Source organism: Drosophila virilis, chromosome 4, assembly GCF_030788295.1.
Source record: "Drosophila virilis strain 15010-1051.87 chromosome 4, Dvir_AGI_RSII-ME, whole genome shotgun sequence".
Taxonomy (NCBI): domain Eukaryota; kingdom Metazoa; phylum Arthropoda; class Insecta; order Diptera; family Drosophilidae; genus Drosophila; species Drosophila virilis.
The window spans coordinates 21,615,794-21,639,299 of NC_091546.1; the positions used below are offsets into that span (position 1 = coordinate 21,615,794).

General features: G+C 40.0%; 1 protein-coding gene across 7 annotated transcripts in view; it reads left to right on the forward strand.

Moving 5' to 3' along the window:
* Lar (tyrosine-protein phosphatase Lar) overlaps nucleotides 1-23,506 on the forward strand; it is a 152,663-nt gene that overhangs the window by 63,046 nt on the left and 66,111 nt on the right. For 6 of the 7 annotated variants that reach the window (XM_070209009.1, XM_015172573.3, XM_032437775.2 and 3 more), the window contains exons 4-6: nucleotides 14,681-14,722; nucleotides 15,790-15,921; nucleotides 16,007-16,168. In XM_070209009.1, the coding sequence (XP_070065110.1) occupies nucleotides 14,681-14,722; nucleotides 15,790-15,921; nucleotides 16,007-16,168 (336 nt within the window). The remainder of the gene's footprint in view (nucleotides 1-14,680; nucleotides 14,723-15,789; nucleotides 15,922-16,006; nucleotides 16,169-23,506) is intronic. The other variant, XM_032437776.2, reaches the window with a different exon arrangement.

A 23,506-nucleotide genomic window follows, 5' to 3' on the forward strand; every position in this document is an offset into this window, starting at 1 on the left:
TATGAAATAGTACGTGTGTTAACGATTTATCCAATTTTCATATGCTAATTTATAAAAATATAATAACTATAAAAAAAAAATATATCAAATATGATTGAAAGCATTTCTGTAAGTCTCTACAGTGAAATATTTATGAACAACAATATATTTTACATACAATGCGAATTTTCTAACTATTTTATGGCATATATATTGGCTTAACTCAAATTCAAACATACACAAACGTTTAGCTCAGTGTAATTTTAATTTTCTAATTGTCAAAGTTGTGTGTGGTATTCACATATTTTTTCCACACACACACACACACGCACAGAACGCATACACCGCAGTCGTGTGGCATCTTGTGAGTGATTTTCATCTATTCAACTGTTGCTCAAGTTTTCAATGTCTTTGTTTATTTGTGTGTGTGCGTGTGTTAGCGTGTGTGTAAGCGTATAAGGACCAGTGTTGAAACGGGTTGGCTTAGCGAGGTGCGGGGATTTGTGCTCGTATTTTGCAAGTTATGCGATGCGTTTAATTACAACTTTATTTTAATATTTTGTGCGCCATGTCGCCGCTGTCAGCATTTGTCAACTTTATTTTTACTGAAACCTACCGGCTGCCGGCTGCCTCCCCTTCCAGTTCTTTCCCCTCTTCGTGCTGCTCAACTGGTATTAATTAATTCAATTCACGGCCTGTCATTTCCGCAGTTGCCGGCGTCGTCTTTTAATCTGATTTAAGCACGCACTTAGGCATTATTGAATTTAAACTTGAATATAAGTATATACGAAATATATATATATATACATATATTTAAATCGAATATTGCTTATTCCGGTTAAGTAAGACAATTCATTCAATTTGTGGCCACTAAATCAACCATAATAATAACCACAACAAATGGACGGGCACATAAAAAATAAAAAAAAGTGAAAAAGAAAAGAAAAGCTAAGGCAGCTAAACGAAAAACCAAGCCGCAAATTCAACGCCCAATTTGTGCCGCACTGCTGCTTCCGTTGTCAATAACAATTGACGGCAAAAGGACCAAATAGAACTGAACAAGAACCGAACAGAACAGAACACAGGACACTGTTGGCCAGGACAATAATCGAAAACAGCAGCCGGTCAGTAGAAAATATATTTCCTTTTTCTAATATTAATAATCCGGCGTACGCAACGACCAAACCGCCACCAACGAATCTCTCTATATAGTTGGTTAGTGGCGTGTACTGGGGCGGGGGCAGGGGGTGTCATGGTACTGCCAACAAATGAGCTCCGACAGGCGTGGAGTAGGCGCTCCTAATATGTCACTGTTGGTGCCAATAACAATAATAAGCAGCAAAACAAAGCCTAAAAGCTGCCAACCATAAATTCTGAGCTGCTGCTATCGAGCACTCTGTTGCAAAGGGGGAGCAACAGAGGGGGAGGGAGAGGGAGAGGGGCAAGGGCTTGCAAGACGCCGGCAAAGACGTTGACAATGTCAGGCTGGCCTATAAAAGGAATGAGAACAGAGACCGACAACGACCCTTGCCAATTTCAGCTGCAAAAATTTATGAAAAGTTCAATTTATTGTGTGACATTATTTTAGCACATAGTTACCGCAAAAAAGATATACCCTACAAATACAAGTCATGGGGTGTACAATAAATTGATTAATTTCTAGAGTAGAAAACACAGCTAAAAATGATTTTTGAAATTTCATAATAAAGGAAAAATATTAAATAATATGTATAATAATGTAAACATTAAATAAAAAAACACTGTTTATTATTTGATGTGAAAGAAAATAATATTTTCAACGAATAATGCTCAAATGAATGCCTCCTTGCCTCGCTTGACAAATTAAAGGGCATACAAGAAGTCTCCTATGCTCTAGTGTGTCTCAAGAATATATTATATTTTATTTAAAAACTTTATAAATTTTACTTGTGAATTACTCACACATGAAAAAACGTTGGCATATCAATTTTTATGCCAAACGCACATGTATTATTTTGGCATTTACATATGCGGGCGACCATGTTCGTGTGTGTGTGTGTGTGTGTGTATGTTGGTAACATATGCCATAAATTGCCTGAAGTGGCCTCTCAACTTCCTTTGCTTCGGGCACACTGCCTGCTGCCCTCATCTCCCTCTCTCTCGAAATCGAGACACAAAATGCTTTAGCATTATTGAAATTTTTACTTTTTCTTTGACTTCTTTTTGTTTTTGCTCCCTGCTTCTGTTTTGGTTGTTTATATGCGGGCCAGACAATAACCCACTCGGCATAGCATCAATTTAACATCAATCTATCGATATGTGCACACACATACACACACACACAGACCATGCACATGCCATATATCTTTTACACGGTTTCTAAAAGTCGTTTTGCATACGGGTATTTTTGGTATTTTATTTTTTTATTTTCTTGCTTGGTGCTCCCTGCTTTCTAAACATTAGCAGAGAGAAGCTTAACTTGACTTTCGATTGTAGTGCAGCTGGCAAACATAATTTTTCAATTTACGAGCGGTTGTATGCAAAGTTTTTCCGCTCTCGTTTGTTTATATGTACATAGTTCGTTGTGGGATTTGTGGTGAAAGGAATATTTTGTCTTTGATTGATTTTAAAAACAACTTTCCGCTGGGATTTAATAGTGATGTGATGTGCGCGATTTTAGACTAGCAATAACGATAATAGATTGGTTATAAATCGTTATTTGTCTGCACTTTAATAAGTTACTTCTTACTTCGCACTTCTACTTATACTCTACAATTATATCTTAACTAATCGTATCGTATATGAAAACTCATATCTCAAACCACATACCGACATTTGTAACTGTGGATAAGTTATTTGCTATCAGTTCACGGATTTTCTACACTCATTTTGTCTTCTCATGATAACATTTTCTCCAACCCACACCGCTTTTCACAATGATAGCGCGACTTTGGCTATAATTGCTTTGCCTTTTGATATGCTGAATCATGTAAAATAATTTCCTTATTGGCCAAAAGAAAAAAAGAACAGGTCGCAACTTAACTTTTTGACAAAATGCTGGCACTGCCAATCTCACGGCTTTTCCATAGATTTCCCCCAGCTCAACGCAATGACTATATACTTCTCTTTTTTTTTTCATTATCTCTGCCTGGCGTAAATCTGGCTTTGGGGCTTGGCTTTAATTAATGAATCTGCAATATGACAACAAAGCTTAACTAATTAATTTATAGCGTCCAACAACAAAATGCACCGCAATAATCTTAAGATACCATGAAAACTTCTTAGGCATATGCTCAACAAGAAGAAAAAATACTGTAAAAGATAGAAAATCCTTGAAAATACTACTGCAAATCTGTTGACTGAAGCTGATTAGCCGTACGGCCGGAAGTAGCCAAGGCAGCAAGAAAATGGCAACAGCTTAATTAATGTAATAATTGGAATTTTAAATGTAGTTAGGGCTTATCTATAATCCTCCACACAAGCGGGTTTTTTAAAACTTACTTTTGCCCAGCTTGCAAAGGAAGATAAAAAAGCGATAAAAATGCGATATGCCTGGCAGTGTGCGTTAGATTTCATAAAACTCCGGTGCTGCAAACGCATATAATAGTTGCTTATTACTATCGCAAAAGTATCTTCTAGGCGATAGGTTATTAAATGAGCCAGATGTAATACTTTGTGATTCAAAATGGATTGCAAGCATTAGTTCTCAGAGTTATGAAAAGTGTTGTTGCTGTCATATCAGATTCAGTCAGTATTAAATTTGGAATATTATGCAATGCTCTGACCAACTAACCTGCTCCACTTGATATAGAGAGTGATAGAGAGAGGGAGAAGGAAATCTTGATGATAACCAGCCCTATTACAAGTCTCGTATCAGCTGGACCAACTCTCATAATCGGACTTGGCCCTGATAACTTCTACTTTTGGACTGGGAAATGTCTTTACTATCTCGTTCTCTCTGTGTGAGCTGAACTGAGCTGAGCTGAGCTTTCACTTGCTGTTTTTTGGTGTCCAGTTACAGTTGGCGAGTCCCCAACCCCTCAAGTGTTTAACGCCGAGCCAGTTGTCTGTGCTCCCCGAGCTCCTTTTATATCCCCCGTCGGCTTGCACGTTACGTATACGTAACAATGCGCGCACATGACCCCTTTTGCTTGACCTCACTTATCTTACTTAGTGGTTTTAGTGCGCAGCTCGCGCGGCCAACGGCTACAACTTGGTAACAAAAACATTTATAGACACCCGCATACGCTGCACGCCCCCGTCCTACCAACCAACCTCTTGGCTGCCATGCTCAATGATCTGCCACCCTCTGGTGATATTTATGTGGCCAGCTGTTGGCATTAGTGGAACTGGCTTTTAAGGCGGCAAATGTTGTGTGCCCCGCATGGCAATAATGTGGCCAATGTTTGCCACGCCTCCGCCAACCGCCCATCTCCCGGTCTGCCCTTTTGTTGCCACTTTTGTTGCTGCTGCTGCCGCTGCTGTTGGCGCATTAGGTTTCAGGCCACAAAAGCTTAGGCTTTCGTCTGGCTGTTTGTCTGTCCGGCAAGAGTTTTTGTAGCTGCCATTCGCTCTGTATATATATATATATATATGTGAGTGTGCGTGTGTGTGTGTGTGTACGGGCAATAAACTTGTCACTTGTTATTATCGTCTTAATCGTCTCGCTCGCTCAATGCCTTTGCTTTAATGTTGTCTCCCCCCAAACTGCGTTTTGCTTTTATTTATTTTTTTGTGGCTGTTCTTGTCCTGCTTTTATGTACTACACATGGCTGCTTAAGGCCCCCACCCGCGCACTCATAATTGCTGTCATTGCAACAGTTGTCCCTGTCCAAATTGATCGAAACTTTTTGGACACACTAAGCACTTGCTCACTTGTGTTCTGTTATCCTGGACAACCTCCTGCGGCGTTGACTCGTGACGCATTTCACTAAGCCCACGCGAGATGCTCTTTCAAATATACAAAAATAAACACAGAATACAGGCTCAGGACTTGAGACTCGGACACATTTATCAAACTGTAAATGTATCTTAATATTTCTCTCAAATCCCCCACCTCTCGCAGCAGAAGTAGAAGCAGCAGCAGCAGCAGTTTTCATCTTTTAAAGTAATGCGTGCCGCACCACGTGACAAAGTTGTGCAAATGTCAGGCCTCCGCCTCTGCCCCATCAGCGACGACCTTTATAATCTGGTCGCACCACGACACACGCTGCATAATAATAAAGAGGCAAAGTCAAAGCTCCAGACAGCAGCAGCGGCAGCGGTAACAACGACAGCGATTTGAGAAACAATAAAACAAAGAGCCAGGATCCCCTCCCACATAGGCCCATAGGCCCACACAGACCCTACTTGGTTGGGAGTCAACGGCAAGCGGCAAAAGGCATAGCATACTTTATGGCTGTTCCTTTTAGCCTGTCGCCGGGCTTAGCGGCATAAACGGCGTCTAAACATTTTTTGCCTTCTGCTATTGCAGACTTGGGAAGGCGAGGTTGTCTTTTAGTTTCTTAAAGAAATGTAGCGGGAGAAACCGATGGCATGCATATATTAATTCCTTAAACTTTTGGCTTGAGAGGTGCGTTCGCATTGCACAGATTTGATGAAAGTTTTATGTTATGCTGTTTGTCACGATTGATTTGTCACTGAATGTTGGTCGGTCGGAGTTCTGGAATTTCTCGAGAGTTTCGCACAAAACGCATGTCGCATAACTTAAGCAAAGAGCTGAGGGGTATTCGTGTGTGTGGCATGAAAAGTTTTGTTCAGATTGAAATTCTATGCATTCCGATTGGCTTACGTTTTAATTTATAAAATTGTAAAATATTTTCCAAATATTTCTCAAGTATTTCATATGAGCATCCCTACCTCTCTAGAACAGCTAGAAAGTTTTGAATTTAGACAAAAAAAAATTAGTATATTCTAAATCAGAAATATATTAAAAATTCTTAACAAGATACTCAACTCTTTTTATGAAATCAGCATATTTCTTTTTATATCTTGAAACCCCTACCAAATATCTTTAATATATCTTCCTCCTTACAAGTCTTTCTTAGTCAAGTACTTAAAAAGAAAAGAATTATTATTATAATTATTCAACAAAAATGAAGAGCCTTGCCACTTGTCATTTCGTTTATTAAAATACAGTGTTGCCATATCGTGCCGTCAATTTGTATTCAACTCAACTCCAACAATTTGCTATGCATTTAACCAAGTTGTTCCTTTCAAGCTAAGTTCTTTAGATATAAATAAAAAGAAAAACTTTTCGCTTACAATTTCGAGTACAAAACTCAGCTGTCTGGCAACGCTGTCTGTTGCCGCTTTATGCAGCTAAGCTGCAGCTTTGTGCTCAACCATTTAGTGAGTTCCTTTTACAGTTTTTACCTTTGTTACTCGCTTGCGCAAAGTTTTCTATGATACGCATTTGTTCGTTATATAGAGTATACGCTGAACTGAGCGCGTTTCTCGAGTGCTTTTGGCAGAGTGTTGCCACACGGTCTGTAAGTAATTTCAGCTATTTATCAAGCTATGACAATGCGGATTTGAAGGCAGCTAAAATGCCAACACATTTCAAACTGCCTGAAATCTCGTAAACTTTTGCGCTTTTCTTTGCTGCTGTTGCTCTTGTTGTTGTTGTTGTTGTTGTTGTGTGAAGCACACTTAAAAGCAACTTTGACTCCAACCACAACGACTACGCCCCCCACTCTCTGATTGCTTCTGGGCTGCTTTCGCCCCTCGGACTTGCTACCTTTGTTAGCTGTTGCCATTTACCAGTTACCTGTTAGCTATTGGTTGCTGGCTGTTTCTTGCATTGTTTTTGCTGCTGGCGTGCTTTAAGTGTTGCCTGTTTACCTTTGTGCGCATTTAGACAGCCAGTTGTTGTTGTCAGTGCCATTGCCATTCCTCTGTGTGTTGGTCATGTTTTTATACTCTATTCAAGGGCTACGAAATGTGTAACGCATTTCGGTAGTAAGCATTTTCGACCGCAGAGACCATATGGCGTTCATATATACATGATTAGACGGGTTATACCTCTAACAGTCTGTTTCTATGCAAAATTACTAATTGGTCTACTTTGGCGCACATAGCTGGAATAAAAGAGCCGTCATAGAATCTTTCTTCGTTTGAATAGAAACAATCGAAATTAAGTTTACATATGAAAAACTCTCTTACTAAGGAATTATGTTATCCAATCTCAGCTCGTTATGCACCACTCCACTTGGCTCAATAAAATCAAAATTTATTTGTTGTTATCTACTTCACTTCTATTTCTTATAGCTCCAATAAGAGCAACAATTAAGTACCAAGCCCAAAATATATCCCAGTTCTGATAAATTTAGTTTACAAAGGTATTTATACTTCTTTCCTATTGCCTGCAATTGAGCAACTGACCAAAGCTCTTCACCAGATTACAAATAACTCAAATTAAACAAAACATCCCCCCAAACCGAAAAAAAAAAACAGTACAAGAAAAATGAAACTTTGATGCGAGCTAAAAGTTTTTTTTTTTTGCCGCCAGCATCATCAATATATATACCTATGCATTATATACAAGTATGTGTATAAACTCGATATAATTTCTGTCAAAAGTTGAAACTAATAAAAGTCAGCAAAAAAAAAAAAAGAACAGGCAGAGGCCTCTTAATGCTAATAATAATAAAAGTTTTTTCAAACTGTTGTCCAAAGTTTTTGCATTGTCTCGCAGAGGGAGAGAGACAGAGGCAGAGAGCGAGAGAGTACAAACGAGAGGGCGAGGGCAAATCCTGCAGCAGGCTGTCCTATACACGCATCAAATATATATATCATAAATATTATGACAAGCTCAATAAAATATCAAAGCCTGCTTACAGGCGCCTTTACGTGCGTAAAATGAAAGCACTAGCACGAAAACAAAAGCAAAATCCAGGGGTGTAGGCTAAGAACGATGGGCGGGGGGCTTGCCAATTTGGCAAGTGTCTGCACAGTTTATGAAATTGCCAGGTTGTCTACACGATCTCTTTCTTTCTCTCTGTACAACACGGGCAATCATAAATTGCACAAGGCCTAGTCAAGGGACAAGACAAAAGGGCAGTGCTGAGGGGGCGTCAGCAGAGGAATGGGTACAGGGAGGGAAGGAGGGACCGGCAGAGGGCACGTGTGTTGCGTCTCATAAAGTTTGCGGCATTTTAAGCCGTAGCCCGGCTTACTTAGTAATCCCGCATAGAGAAATAATGAATGTGGCCCCTGGCCTGACGTCTTTGTGTATCTGTAAAAAAAAACAGATAGATAGATGCTCAGATACATATAGATAGATTGCTGTGTGTCCGTGTTTCTGTGTGTGTGTGTGTGTGTGTGTGTGTGTGTGTGTGCGGCAAATCCCCATTTAATAGAACAGGCGTGAGGTTAGGTTGAAATTTGTGCAAAAATATGCTGCGGCTTATAAAATGCTGCCAACCGACCACAAACTCAAATAGTTTTAGGCCCGCAGCAGATCCCGAACTCGCTCCAGCACCATCCAGCCACAGTCAAGTCAACTTTGCTATCCTTAAGGCAACTTGAACCATAGCAGCAACACCTCGCCCTCGCCCACAATTCCAGCGGCCACCGCAAGTGCTGACATTTTTTGGCCGCACTTTACATTATGCCCGAGGCAAAAACTAATTATATTAAAATGTCATGTAAAATTTTCGTGTGTTGGCAACGGTCAGAAATAGTTGTCACAGTGTTAGTTAACTTAACACTGTCTGTGCGTGTATGTGTATCTGTGTGTGTCTGCGCGTGCTGGTGTCTTAATTTTTGGGTCCATTTAACGCTGACTTTGCCAAGTCAATTTTTCGTGCTGGCCAAAGCAGTTTTTTGGGCCGCCAACTGAGCTTTGAACTACTTTTCAGAATTGCAAGAAATTTATGTTGATGAGCTGTAGAAAAGTTACTTTTGGCTCCAAAATGAACTGGGTCAGTTGGGTTACTCTTTAATCAATTCAAAGAATAGAAAACCATGACACACTCGCTGCTAGATGAGTAATTAGGTAATTTAACAACGAGAAACAGAGACCGCGAATTCCTAAACCTCACAGTTGGCAGTGTCTTAGTTTTTAAAAATGTGTTAATATTTTATAACTAGCTAACTATATGATTTGAATAGTTAAGGAATTGGAATAGTCAGCTTTATTTATTGAATACTCCTGTAGAAAATATTACATTTTCGTAATCTGTGTAATGTATAGAAGACATCTTCCACCGTGTAAAATATATATGTTCTAGATTATTATCAACAGCTTATTTAGACATGTGTGTCTGTCTGTTTTAATGCGAACTAGTCTGCCAGTATTAAAGCTATCGACTTAAATCTTTTCGTAGGTCCGTCTTTTTGTTGCTTGTGATACTCGAGTTTGTTTCTTCTCAAAGTAAAACAACGCATAAATAGGTTAGGTAAATAATAAGAAATTAAATTAAGAACAATAAAAACTTGATTTCAACAGTCACACAGATTTTATCTACAGCCTCAAGTGAAATTCCCATACAAATCTAAAAACTCAGTTTCAGCTAAAGCTGTTGCATAATTGATGATAATTTTTTTTTGTTGTTTTTGTAATTCACAATAGATTTTTCAACCTGTACCAAACCCGTTTGTGGCCCTCTTCAACCACCCCTGCTTTTATTGACTTGCAGATTGTTGCTGTTTAAAATTGGCATTTGTTATGCTCGACAGTTGACAGCTGATTGAGAGATCTGTAAAATAGGACGTAGCTTGACTTAATGGTTTACCTTTTTATCGGTTCATTTAGCTGAAGCCAAATGTGAAGGGTCACTGGGCAGTAAAACAGGAGCGCAGCTCTTCAGGCAATGTGGGGGGGCCAATGAGCTTTAACCGTACAAAGCGGGCTTATTTATTTAAGTGAAAGTAAGCACGATTTAGAATTCGACATTTTTCTCACTCTCACTCTCTCTATCCTCTCTCTCTTTCCCACTGCTACTTAGCTGACCATCTGGTCACACTTTTAATTTTGATTAATGACTGTCTTAGAAGCTCCACATCATTTATATGCCTGACTGCGCAGCGACAACCTGTCGTCCGGATAGGCCCGAAAACTTTGGGCCAGCTTTACTTAGTTATTCTCAATGAGGGGCGGTAAGGGGGAACAATGGACAGGCATTCATCGATTTGCCGATTTGATGAATTGTTTAATGGGATTTTGTTGACACTTTTTTGGTCGGGCGCGCAATTTGAAAATCAAACCTGTGCGCGTTTTCTGCTGCCTGCAGGACTTCTTTTACTTCTTCTGTCTTCTTATCCCTGTCTTGTTGTGCAATTTAATTAAAATTGTACATTGCATAGTTGCAGTCGGCCATACGATATAATCGCTAGCTTTTGTTCCGAGCTCCGGGTCGGTTCGGGCCGGGCCGGGCCGTGTGCGCAGCTTGTTCTCAACTTGCGTAAAGTTTATTTTTATTACTCTTTGAAGTAACATTAAAATTTAGTTGCAAGACGTCGACGGCGACGGCGACGGCGACGTCGACGCTGGCTATAAAAACCCCAGCGTAAAACTATGCTGCACTTTATATTTTATTTGCAGACTTTCAGAAAACGGAACCAGTGCCAGAACCAGATCCACAAGCAGTGCCCTACCCAGAGACAGAGCCAGAGCCGGAGCCAGTGCCAAGGCGTTTCTGTTTCTTAGACTCAGCAGATTTAGCAATTCTATGCCAAAGTTGCTGCATTAAAAATACACAACGCGCCTCTAGAGAGTGTGAGAGAGGGCGGAAGGTGGGCGCTGCAGGATTTCAACAGAGTTGCAATTTGCCGGGGCAAGTGTTGGATAACAGCAAATGCAATGAATCGTTAAATTTAGCATCGTATTTCAATGCAATTCAGTAAAACGAAATGTGCTGCTGCTGCTACTGCTGATGCTGACAGGTGAATTGCAGCTGTCAGTCAAGAGGACAGCAGTGGCAGCGGGGGCGTGGCATTCGGGCATCAGGGGTATCAGGGGTTGGGTCAACCCAGCAAGAGGATATTCCTGCTGCTTCATTTCGCTCATATCTTTTTCGTAGCTAGTTTTTGTTGGCAAATGATTTGTCCTCAACAAACACACACACACACACATTGCCAGCAGATCCAACAGTTTAGCAGCATCAGCAGCCTCCCTCTACCCGCCAGCTCAATACCCAACACAGCCCCTACCTCGACCCTTGACTATTTGCAGCTAAGCTACAACAACCCTTAAATGTTGAAATTTTTGCACAACTTCTGCCCGCACTTTGCACTTATTAAAAACTCGTACAGATGAAATAGAAAAACCATGTTAAGCGGATGGGGGCGATGGTTGAGGGCGGTTTTTGGGCGGCGGCAGCGCATAAATTGCCAGGCCAAGCATTTGGAAGGCCTAACTTTTTCGAACTAGGGTTGGGGCCATAAAAAACAGCTGCATACTTTACGGCATCGAGCATATGCTGATTTTATATGCCTACTTCTTCTGTTGCTATGCTTCATCTCACGCCCGCCGTCCTTACCTTACGAGGCCTTTTGCCACGCGGGGTCAATTTTTATGAGGATTTTGGCATATTGAAAACAAGGCCAAAAGTTATGGGTATATTTTAACAATGTTTCAGAAACAGAGGCGTCATTGCAAAGGGGGCTTGCGAAAAGAAAATTGTCAGACAATGTAAACGAGTATATTGAGTTATTTGATTGGGTCGCAGAGAGGCGCTTCGAGTCTTAGAAACTTCAATTGAAAGGAAAAGCTAAGTTCAGGTACAGTACATAAATAAAATAAATAAAATACAACTATACTTTAGTTTATAGTTTTTATCATCATTCAAACCCTTTTTCTAATTATTAGGCTGCGCCACTGTCTGGCAAAACGTTTGTGGAATATATTTTATAAAATCAATTCGATTTTTTATATTCTGTTTGGTTTTCTCATTTTTTGCGTTATAGTAAAAATGTTAGTATTAATTTCCATATAAATTGCCCGGCTGCCTGCGTCCGTAATCCTATTGCTCTATTTGTGTGCGTGTGTGTGTGTGTCTATGTGTGGAGTTGTGTTAGCGTATATCTATAACTGTACATTTGAAACGTTGAAATCAATTTGCACATATCAACAACGAAATTGTTTGCTCTATAAAGCCCCGCCCCGACCCGCCTTCACCCTCTCTCATCTAATTCCCAGCGCCAGTCAAACGTGCAAAATGAAAAATCAACGGGAGCAAAAAATTACAAAAAAAGAAACGTTGCACGCAAAGCAAAACTTGGCTGCAGTTTAACGAGTAAAACCCACAATCCCAACCAATCCAATTCAACCAGTTCTGGTTCTGGGCTCTGGTGCTATCTATGGCATCTACAAATTTCATTTCGTATGCCTTTAATCTTTGTAACATACTAACCACCCACAGCCCCCAACCCACACCTGCCAGCACACAGCACAAACATAATTAAATTTATTTAAATTTTAGTCGAAACCCAGCAGCAACAAGCGAAATGTTGGCAATCCGGCAAATAAACAGAAATCCCAGTTTTATGGCTATAATGATACGATTTTTATGACTCGTCACGGAAGTCTTCTTTTTTTCTCTTTCTCACTATCTATCTCTCTTTAACTGTCTGTCTGCCTGTCTTTGCCAGCGCCACGCAATCAAATTGTTTAAGCAAACATAAAACTTTACAAATGCGCCCAGAGACGGCGCTAAAAAATAAGATATATATCTATATATATGTATATATATAAAAATCGCTGTAAATTTGCTTTACCATCTTGTAAAGCGCCTGGGCTTTGCGAAGAGGGAGGTGGTGGGGTGTTAGCTGATGCTGTAGCTCATTACAGCCACAAACCAATATGCTTATTGCTGCTCGGGCTATAAAAACTGTTAACGTAAGCGTAAAATGCTTTCAAGTGCTTCGCAAATCCAGCGACGACATTGCGCTGGCAAATCATCTTGGCAAAGAGAGTGAGCAGCAAAGAGAGGGAGCGGGGTAGAGTGTGAGAAAACTCCATTTGGCGTTTTATAATGAGCAATGGAAAATTTAGTTGCATTGAAGGATGTTCTTGGCAACAATTTTAACACAAATTCAAGTGAGCTGCAATTTGATTGAAATTGTTTATTGAGGCTCAGACTAGTTGTAATTGCTGAATAAAGCGACGAGATATTGTTGAGACAAACTATCTTTAAATTTGTTTAACTTGCTGCCATGGTTATAAAACTACACGCAGAGGCTCGAACTTAAATTAAAAATATCGAAAAACTATTTATAAAAATACTAATAATAACTCTGTACATGGTGAAGTTAGTTAAAGGATTTTCCATTCAATTTTGACATATATAAAATTTGTAATCAGATTTTAATCAATGAAAATTGAAGGCATTCAGCTTCTTTCGACAAGGTTTCCAAAATCCTGTTTGCTCTCAGCTTAAAGCCTACTCTGAGAAATGCAAATTCTTTGCTTTTCTTTTGAGTTAATTTTGTGACCACACTTGAATTTTCGAGTGTCAAATTTGAAATAATTTTGTGAATTCTGTGAAATTGAGGTAGACATGCGGCTGACAAGTGAAATTGGCCTGGCCAACTGCTAGACTTCTACTAGAAAGCCACACATAGTACTAGTATTTTTATTTTTATTTTCCCAGTATGTGTGTGTGTGTGTGTGTGTGGTGTTGCTTGTTTATGTATTTTCCACATGCTTGCAGTGCGCAAAACTCTGGCCAGCAACTTGTCGAGGCAAAAGTTTAACGCAAAACTTGCCAAATGATACCAAGTATTCGTAACAACAGGAACAGCAACAAAAGCAGCTGCCTCAATGGCAACGCATTACCAACCAAATGGTCTGCATGTTTTGGCTGTGAACGCCTTGTAGCAAACTTTAAATTATTTACAATACTTGTACATTACAATGTCCTCAGATTTGTGTCCAAGACAACAATTCAGCTCACCCACAATCTCTCTCTCTCTCTTGCTCTCTCTCACGCACCCTGCAAATATTATTCTATATACGTTTATAAAAAGAATATATATATAAATATATAAGCACTATATATGTATTTACTTATAAACCTGCGGCATTTGCTTTTGGTTGTTGCCAGGTCCCGCCAGGCCTCGACTTTTAACAGAGTTCCAAAATCTGCACAAAAAGCCAAAAAGTTTTAATGCCGCCCAGAACAGAGAGGGAATACCATTGTTAAGCATAAATCTTAAAAAACTGAGCAAAATATTGCCATTTTTTTCATGTTTTAATATTTATGCATTTAATTGTGTTCACATTTGATTTTCATAAATAAGTTGATCATTTTTGTTTTTTGATTGCTGAGACAGTCTTTTATTCTATTCAATTCCAATTTAGTTTATAAATATGTATAATATTATATTCAAATAAAAATATTTATCTTAAATCATTATTAAGTGTAAAATATTTAAGCATACACGTACGTAAGGAAAAACTTTATAGAGCATAAATTAAGTATTCAAATAATTTTGTTGAATATATTTCAGCTTTAATTGTTTTTATATGTATAAATAGATATGTATATGTAGAGAGTATTTATAGACTATAGACAATCTCTTAGTTTAAATTTAAGCCTTAAACTTAACTTTTTAAATCAAAAACATAACCATAAATTACAAAAAAATGAAATTAAATAAAAATCCTATGAATAATCGTAATCAAAATAAACGCGTCAATCATAAACGGTTGAAAATCGTGTCGTGTTGCGCCGCGTTGCAATATCCGTTAATATTAACCTCGCCGCTACATTTACAGATGCAAATTTTTCGGATTTTCCCTATATACAATATCTGACACGTAAGTTTTGCCCGCTGGCCGGCGACACTTCGGCAGCGAAGCAAAGTTAAGAACATAAAAAAAAAGAATGAATAAGAGAATTTAACATTTAATTTAAATAAAATGCATAAATCGAATTGATATGTTGGGTAAACTACTTTACACAGCGGCCGAGAGACAGAACAATTGACGATGGGGCGGGGCCAGCAGGGGGGAAGCTGCTGCTGCTGCTGCACAAACGATGCACATGACAATATTTTTGCTGCTTGTTTAACGTTTCGTGATTTTTGCCAGATTTTTAATGCCACACACACACAGCCAGCTGTGCCGGTTCCTGTTCGTATCTCTTGCTGTGTGTGCAGCACGTACGCAACGTACTGAGTGTGTGTGTGTGTGTGTGTTTGTGTGTGGCACAAACAACATGCGACGTTGTATTGACAGCATATTGTGACAAATATGTAAAAAAGAAAGAAATGCGCAAAACACACAAACGCAAAAATAAATCGAATTCGTTGCTAAAGCAAAAGGCAAAAGGCAAAGGGCGTAAAGAGAGAACATGAACAAAAAAAAATCAGTTGCCCAGTTGCACTGTTGCAGGCTTAACAATTACAGCATATCTGCCTCGAAGTTAAAACAAACCTGCAACCGTTTATTATCGTGCGCTTCGTTCAGTAGTTAACGCTTTTTTATTGCGCTCGTTTTGAATGGAATGCTTCATATACACGAGCGAAATAGCTTTTCCCTGCGAAACAGGCATTCTTATCGCCTGGGCGATATCTTGATTCAAGTAACAAGCGCACAACTCATTTGATTTGCTCTAAGCTTTCGCAAAATTCTCACTTAAGGCGATAACAATGTATTATACTGCATATAACTACAAATCTCCACCTGAGTGTTAGCAAACAAATGTTGAAATAAATGCTACATTAACTTACTTCAGTTCATGTGTCTCGTCGAAGTATAGCCATCTGCCTGGTGGTAAAGATTAGCAGCGTGTCATTTCTGTGCCCCGTCTTTTGTACTGTTCTTAAACTTTAAGCTAAATACTTTTACTAAACCTCAATTGCTGTTCTTTTGCACTTTCACAGATCCACCGGAGATCATCAGGAAGCCGCAAAACCAGGGCGTGCGCGTTGGAGGCGTGGCCAGTTTTTATTGTGCGGCACGCGGCGATCCGCCGCCATCGATAGTCTGGCGCAAAAACGGCAAAAAAGTATCGGGTAAGTTGAGCATTAGCCAACACTTTTTTTGCCAGCTGAGTAATCCATCTATGCATCCGTTCGTCTATCCCCCTACTCAACACAGGCACTCAATCTCGTTACACGGTGCTGGAACAGCCAGGCGGCATTTCCATACTGCGCATCGAGCCCGTGCGGGCCGGACGAGACGATGCGCCGTACGAGTGCGTCGCCGAGAACGGAGTGGGGGATGCCGTATCCGCAGATGCAACTTTAACCATCTATGAAGGTAAGTGGCAACCCATTTATAGCCAAATGCAGGCGCCTTAATTGAAGCTGCAAGTGAAGAGCGGCTGCGTTGTGTGTGTTGCCTTGAGGGAGGAGGGGGTGGGGGCGGCTAGTGGCAGAGCAAAGTTTTAGCGTAATGTAAGCAAAGTTCATACATTGATTTTGAATTAAAACTGGTTAAAGAACTTTACACGCCTTGGCGTAATAGCAACTTTGCCACCACATCTAAAACCCAACCCCAGTCAACACCACCCCCACCCCCCTTCCTTCCTGTCTTTTAACTCTCCATACCAATGGCAAGCCGTGGGCTAACTGCCGCCTGCTGTAAACTTGTTTGCCAGCTTGTTTGTGTGGCTTAAATTACTTGCCAAAATTTACTTTTGCTTATTTACAACTGTGCAAAGGATAAAGTTTTTTGGCCTAAGCCTAATCAAGTCTATGCCAAATAGCTATATACAGGCGTGGAATAGAACTAGAGGGGGAGAGAGGGGGAGGGGCTGCTCACTTTCTGGTCCCGGCAATTGAGCTAATTTGCTTAAACCGAGCGCAAAGCCTGGCCCGAAAGTATTTATAATTTTGCACTAAATTATAAACAGCTAAAAGTTTCTCTTTGTATTGCTGAACGCAAATCAATAACAGGGAACGAGCAGGGGTTATCGTCGAGCGTGGGGAGGGCGGATAGATGATTAAGGCTTTTGCAGTGTATTCATAACTTTTGCCGGCTCTGGCAAATTTTTTAATGAGCTTTAAGTAGCCCACGTCTAATTAAGTGTGCAATAAACTCATACAAATTAATCGCTCGCTCAAAAACAACAAACAAATTTTGTGCAGAAAATTAAGAAAAAATAAAACTAGTTAGCAAAAGTTATCCATTGCTAGTATATTGCTTGAGTTTTGGATTTATTGCTAAATAAATTTAGTGCACGGCAAACTTATATAATACGCTTGGGCTACAAATAAACACAAATTTTATATCTGCAAAAAACTTGGCAGCTCTTCCCAAATTTGATTAAACATCAACTTATTTATTGTGCACCAAGTGAAGTTGATCTAAGTTATGATAAAGTTCTGGGTTAAAGTTACAAACTGGGCGAAATGTGGTATAAAAGTGTATTTATTTAGCCATAAACAAGGCACTATTGCAACTTGCGTAAGAGTATTTGTAACTTAGCTTATGGCAACATAATGCTAGTTAAGCTTAGTCTGGACAAAGATATTTTCGATACATTTTCATTTAAATTTCTGCACAACTAATCCTGAAGCCAATAGGACATAAAATCATATTTTCAATTTCAATTTTATCAATTTTATTTATAGCTCTTTACATGTTCTGGCAATTTGAAAGGAAATAGTTAAAAGTGTAGAGTTTTTGTTTTTCCAGTTAAAGTATATATTATGTGTTTCCAATTCTTTCGATTTCTGGCCTGGTCTTTTGCCAGTTCTTGATATGGCAGCCATTTTGTAAACGGAAAATAATTATCAGCCAAGGTAAAAGGTTGAAATTTATGCACGTGGCGTATGAGTAATGTGCTATACTTTATGGCCAGACTCTGCAACTTATAATTTACTACTGTCTACTGGTTGTTTGCGACTTGTTGTTATTGTTGTTGTTTATAGTTTGACGGAGGAAGGGGCAAGGGAATGGGGCTGTGTGGCGACGTAAGACCGCAAAATGTGTGAAAATTGCAGAGGGCCAGGTGCAAAAACATATTTTTGTTGATACACTCGCTCCCACACACACACACACACACACACACACACGCTCACAGTGAAACACACTCGCATACTCGGGTTCTTGCATTTTTAGTTGTTAATTATGCCAGTTGATTATGCTTTGTGCGCCCTGGCGCCAGGTAATTGGTGTGCATTTGATTTGTGGCCGCTTGTAACGCTCCTTGATGGAGCCCCATAGCGTCTCATGGTGCTTGTGGCGGTTGTGGAACAACCCACGAAACGAGGGGAAGTAATTAGTGTAGTTTAGTGGGGACTACAAGCGAGCGATTTGAAGGTAAAAGTTGGGATTAACACGCCGCTCGTTTGTCATGCCACCAGTCAGACATCTTCTTTTTTTTCGGTAGACTAAAAAATTGGTATATGCATAAATTAAATTTTGGGAAACTACCAAAATCGCTTTGAATATTACTTTATGGCTTCCCTTAACTCTTGCCTTAACTTTCATCCAGCTAGCCTTGCTTACTGCTGCAAATATATCATCACGCGGGGCAGTTTCTTTTTTGCTAGGGCAACATGCCCGCATTTAGCCCCATGTATATCCATCATCTATGCGAATATATATGTTTGGCATAATGTATGTATCTCATATAACTCACCTGCAGCTGCACAGACGCCAGCAGCCTTAACAATTAATTGCTTTATGTAGCAGTTGCAAAGGGCTGCGGCATATTGTGATATTTACATCATCTATATACCCTAAGCAAAAGTTATGCGAACTATATCATAAAGTTTGCCAGATCACAAGCAAAGCCCTTTTTCATCTGCTTTATGGGATTGCAAATTAGTAAGAATAAGTATTATAAACTTTGTTTGGCGTCAGATCTTCGACTATATTTAAGAAATGTTGTAGGAAATTTTTATGCGAGTTGTTTAAGTATTCTTAAAACAGACGAAAACCCCTACTATAACTCAAATGAGCTCAAATGAGACGTTTTATATTTTCATAAATATTTTACATATCTCAAAATTATTTTGTACATTCGTAAGGGTATACAAACTTCGGCTAGGCATACTCAAAGCAATTTTCTCATTGTGTTTTTCTTTTTACGCTCTCGCTCGTTGGGTTAAAGTTTTTGGTGTGATAAATCTCAATGTAAAAATTTGCAAACACACACACATCGCACACACACACATATACACGGACACGCGGCAGGCAGCAACGCGTTAAAATAAACGCGCCAATGCCAATAAAGGCGACTGACACGCCCACCCAGACCCATTCAGCCATGCATGAGGAGAGAGTGAGCGAGAGAGAGCGGGAGAGTGAGCGTCAAGAGTTGCCAGATCCGGCGACTCGACGCCAAGCACGTTTGAGTTTCACGTGGAAGCATTTTTAATCAAAATTCCCAACAGGCTAAAGCAGCGCGAGATCAAAAACACTTGCAACGAGATGTGTGTTCATGTGTGTGTGTGTGCATGTTGCTACTCTTATTACAACTCACCGCAAAGCCGCCATTGCCACCTTGTGAGCACACACACGCACACCTGGAGACGCCCGCGTTGCAGTCAGAGTTGGCGGATAGATTGCAACACCTGCAAATAACGTGACTCCGGCTAGGCGGCTAGCAATAGCTCTGATGCCGTTGTGGGCGTGGCAGCTGCAGTAAATCCTTTAGCTCGCAGTTTTATGCACTCCCAAAAAAAAAAAACAAAAATGAAACAAAAAAGAGTCCTTCAATCAAGTATGTACGACTATTTGATACCCTGTACCTAGTTGTGGCTGTGCTTCTTCTTTGCTCTAAGCCCCACTCTATTCAATATATTTTCCTAAATTCTTGGCGAGCTTATGGCTCGATCGTAATGGAATCTTTAGCCTGTTCCCCCAACCACAATGTGCTATATTTTTCGCTTGCCAATTTTCTATTTCTACAGGGTATTGAAAGCAAAGCCAGCCCGACCTGCAACCCACCGCGAACTAACAGCCACGACGACGCTTGCAAATTTTTGACATGTTTGTTTTTTTGCGCTTATGCAAATATCGAAATAAAGATTAGTCCACACATCGTTGCAGCGCGCAAAGGATTTTGCACATGCCACCGCCGTAACACGGCAGATAAATTTCTTTTGTGGGCGTGGCACAGCGCCAACACCAGCCGTCTGCGTGAGCGAGTGTGTGTGCGTGTGTGTAGGTGTATATTTATGTGAGAATCGTTTAACTAACTGGCGGCGCTAGTCGCTGCGATTTAGTGCTAATGTGGAGCCGAGCAGCTTCTGCCACCCTCAACCCTTAGCTTCTGCCCCCGCTGCCCCCGACATGCCCTGCAGCTTGCCTAGCGCAAAATTTACTGTTTACAATTTGTTGGCTGATTGCTTGCGCTTTGCTAAATTTATTGCATGCTTTATTTATTTTTATTCACAGACCCCTCCCCTTACCCCTTCATCTAAACCTTTGTCAAACCCCCACTTCATCTCTCTTTCTCTCTTACTCTCTGTGCGTTCTATTTCCCTGCGTATTTATTATAATGCCAGCCGTGCTGCATTATTATATTCGTATTACTATTATAAAAACCCAAACCAGTTAGAAATATGTGTGTACGCATTATGTGCTCCACGACCCACTGTTAGGCAACATTTTTGATTTAAAATTTTGATTAAGTGCATAAAATATGAAAGGTAGGGGTTATAAAAGCGTAAAGGTAAAGTTTAAGGCAAGTGGAGTTGTTGTGTTTGAATGTCAAACGACAAACGGAAAAGCGCCTTGTGGTCTTAAGCTTGAGGATAATGATGTTGCTTTGTTTTTAGACAAACGAAATATGGCGACATATATGAGGTAGAAAATAATCCTGTATGTTAGTGAGTGTGCTTTGACAAAGAACAAGAGGAACTTGAAATTATATGGCATTCAAATTCGAAAGAAAAAAATCTTTTTACTGGAAAAATGGCTTTTATTTTTTTTTTAACAGCACTAGCTAATACTGCCTTTCACAACAACAGTCAGGGCTTCCAACCCGTATCATCGTTATTAAATGGAAACGTGTTATATGAGAGCCTCAACAAATCTCTGTCTTCGAATTTTAGGCACCAAGAATATCTTTGCATGCTGTTCATTCGTAAGAACAGTGAGTCATATGCTAAAAATCGACGCCTTTTACATGTTCTATAAATGAGTTTTTTCAACTTAAATCAATTTCATTGAGATTCAAGTCAAGACCATGGCCCAGTCTAGACAGTATTGGCAGTTTAAGTCGTAAATTGCTACATTCGTGCCAATCTGCGTCCTGGCCATAAAAGCCAAACAATTTGCTTTTGAATTTGCTTACAAAAGCTGCAGCAGCTAAGCCGCCACATCCACAACCAAGCCAGAAACAATATGCCCTGAAAAGCTGGCCTTCAACGCGTTGTTGCGCAAATAAATTTCATTAATTGCCAGCCAAAAATAAATAATAATAGCAACAACAACAAAAGGGCCTTCGACGTCTTCCCGAGATTCATTAATCTCACTTTATAGTAATAAGCGGCTTTCGTGGTTTCGGTTGGGCTTCTGTCGGGGCATGGGGCTTACTTACCTACGCGCCGAGCCATTAGTTGGGCCTTGATTAAAAAGGCCGCCTGGATACTGTTGGTGTCTCGCTCTCGCTGCACTTGTTGCAAAGTCAAACGGCAAGTCTCAGCTAGGAGCCGAGTAAAAACTTTATCCTTGGCATTTGCTAGCGACCGCCCATTGCGATGCCCCTCGCACTCGCCCCTCTACTCGTGCATAGCACTTGGTCGCAGACAAACATTGACAATACTCTGGGCGCGTTTAACTGGCCAACGGGCTGGCCAAATCCTCAACCAAAACCGGGTTCTGGGTCCTGGCAGCCACTTGGCGCCGTTTGCCGTTTGGCGTTTGCGGGCTGCCTAAAAAGTCATATTAATAATGAAAATTGTACAGTAGCGAAAAGTTTAAATGGGAAATTTTGCAGGCAAGTATGCTGCAGAGTCCAGCCCTGCAGCAATGCAGTCCCGGCGCCAAGCTGTGTGCCCATCTACACAGAGCACCAGAAAGAGAGAGTCCATGTACAATGAAGTGTGTGTGCATGAAAGTTATTGGGCTTAGAGCGCTTTGCGCTTAATATATGTGATATACCATACAGAAGGGGGGAGGCGCAAGCATAGAAATGCTGTTAAACTTAAAGTAAAGCCTGCAACATGAAGTAAAACAAAGTTATGCTAATATGCGTGTATGTATGTAAATGTGTACGAGTCGAACAACATTATGATAACGATCTGGAATTTGTTGCAAATTTGTTGCATTTGCCGGACCCAAGCACAATTAAAGCTGACAACAGGAAAATTTCTCAAAATGACACTCTCGAAGTTCAAGTTTTTCGAATAAACAACATTTTAGTTGGGCTCAAGTTCAAGTTAGCCTCATTTAAGTGGCACACTTTTATGATAACGACACAGAATCTGACTGAAATTTTTAGTCAAGCTTTTCCCTTAGATAATTAAAGCAATTTCCTCAAAGTTTTACCATATATCATGTCATATGCTTATTATATGCCATAAAAATGAATTACTATTCAACAGTTCATATATTATGCGTAATGCGAAATTCATTAGGTGCTCGCTTAAGTTTTATTTGACTTGTGCTAACAGAAATTCAAGTGCCTGGCAAAGGAAATATATATGACAAATATACTTATATATATATAGTCCAAATTGTAGCTACTACATATAATATGAGTGTAGCAATAACTAAGCTCTGACTTGGTGGCATGATATGGTTGCCTGGCTGGGTTTTTGGCGGGACAAACGGGGCGTGCTGTCTCGCGTGTGTAACCACACGTAACTATCAAAGCGACTTCGTCGCCAGCCAACGTCTTAAATTGAGTAACACCGTGGCGCTACCATAGAAATATAGTGCAGTCGTGAGAGCTGAGGTAGCGACAGCCGCAGAGAAACTTGGCCAGAAAATTGTTGCAGAGTAAATTGAAAAATTGATTGTAAGTCGGGTGTACAACAGAAAGAGGAGCATGTGTAGCGTAAATGTAACGAACTAGCTGCTATAAATAAAAATTGAAACGAATCATAATGGTAATTGAACATTAGCCAAAATAATTAAATGCAGAAAGAAGCGCAAGATATGCTCTTTACAATAATATATATATATATATATTAGTAGACCATATAACAAGAAATCCAATCTTTTAAATTCCTTCAACTTGTTTTATTTTATTGGTTTTTTTCACCTAAGCTAGAGCATTTCATATTCAATGTAGCCCCAATTACTCATATGACAGCCGCCTGCCCATCAATAGACACTCAATATAGCACATCCCTGTAACAGAAAAGCCACCGCCGCCCCCTTTCGCCAGCTATTGGCTGCCGAGCAAGTGCAAAGTTTTCTTTTCGGTATTAAAGTTTCAAATGTAATGACGTTAAATAAAATTGGAAGCGACTTCAAAAAATTGAACTTTTATTGGCTTCCGAAAAAAAAGTGAAATTACATTTACCCCCTCTCTCTCTCTCACTCTGTCCCTTTCCCTTTACGAAGAGTTGTACTATCTATCTAGTATCTAGTACCTAGACTCCGTGTATAGTTTAAGGAATATGCCATGTTTTACATTTGCCACATGCAATATTTCATGCCCGCCACCCCAACCCAACCCAAGTCCATAGA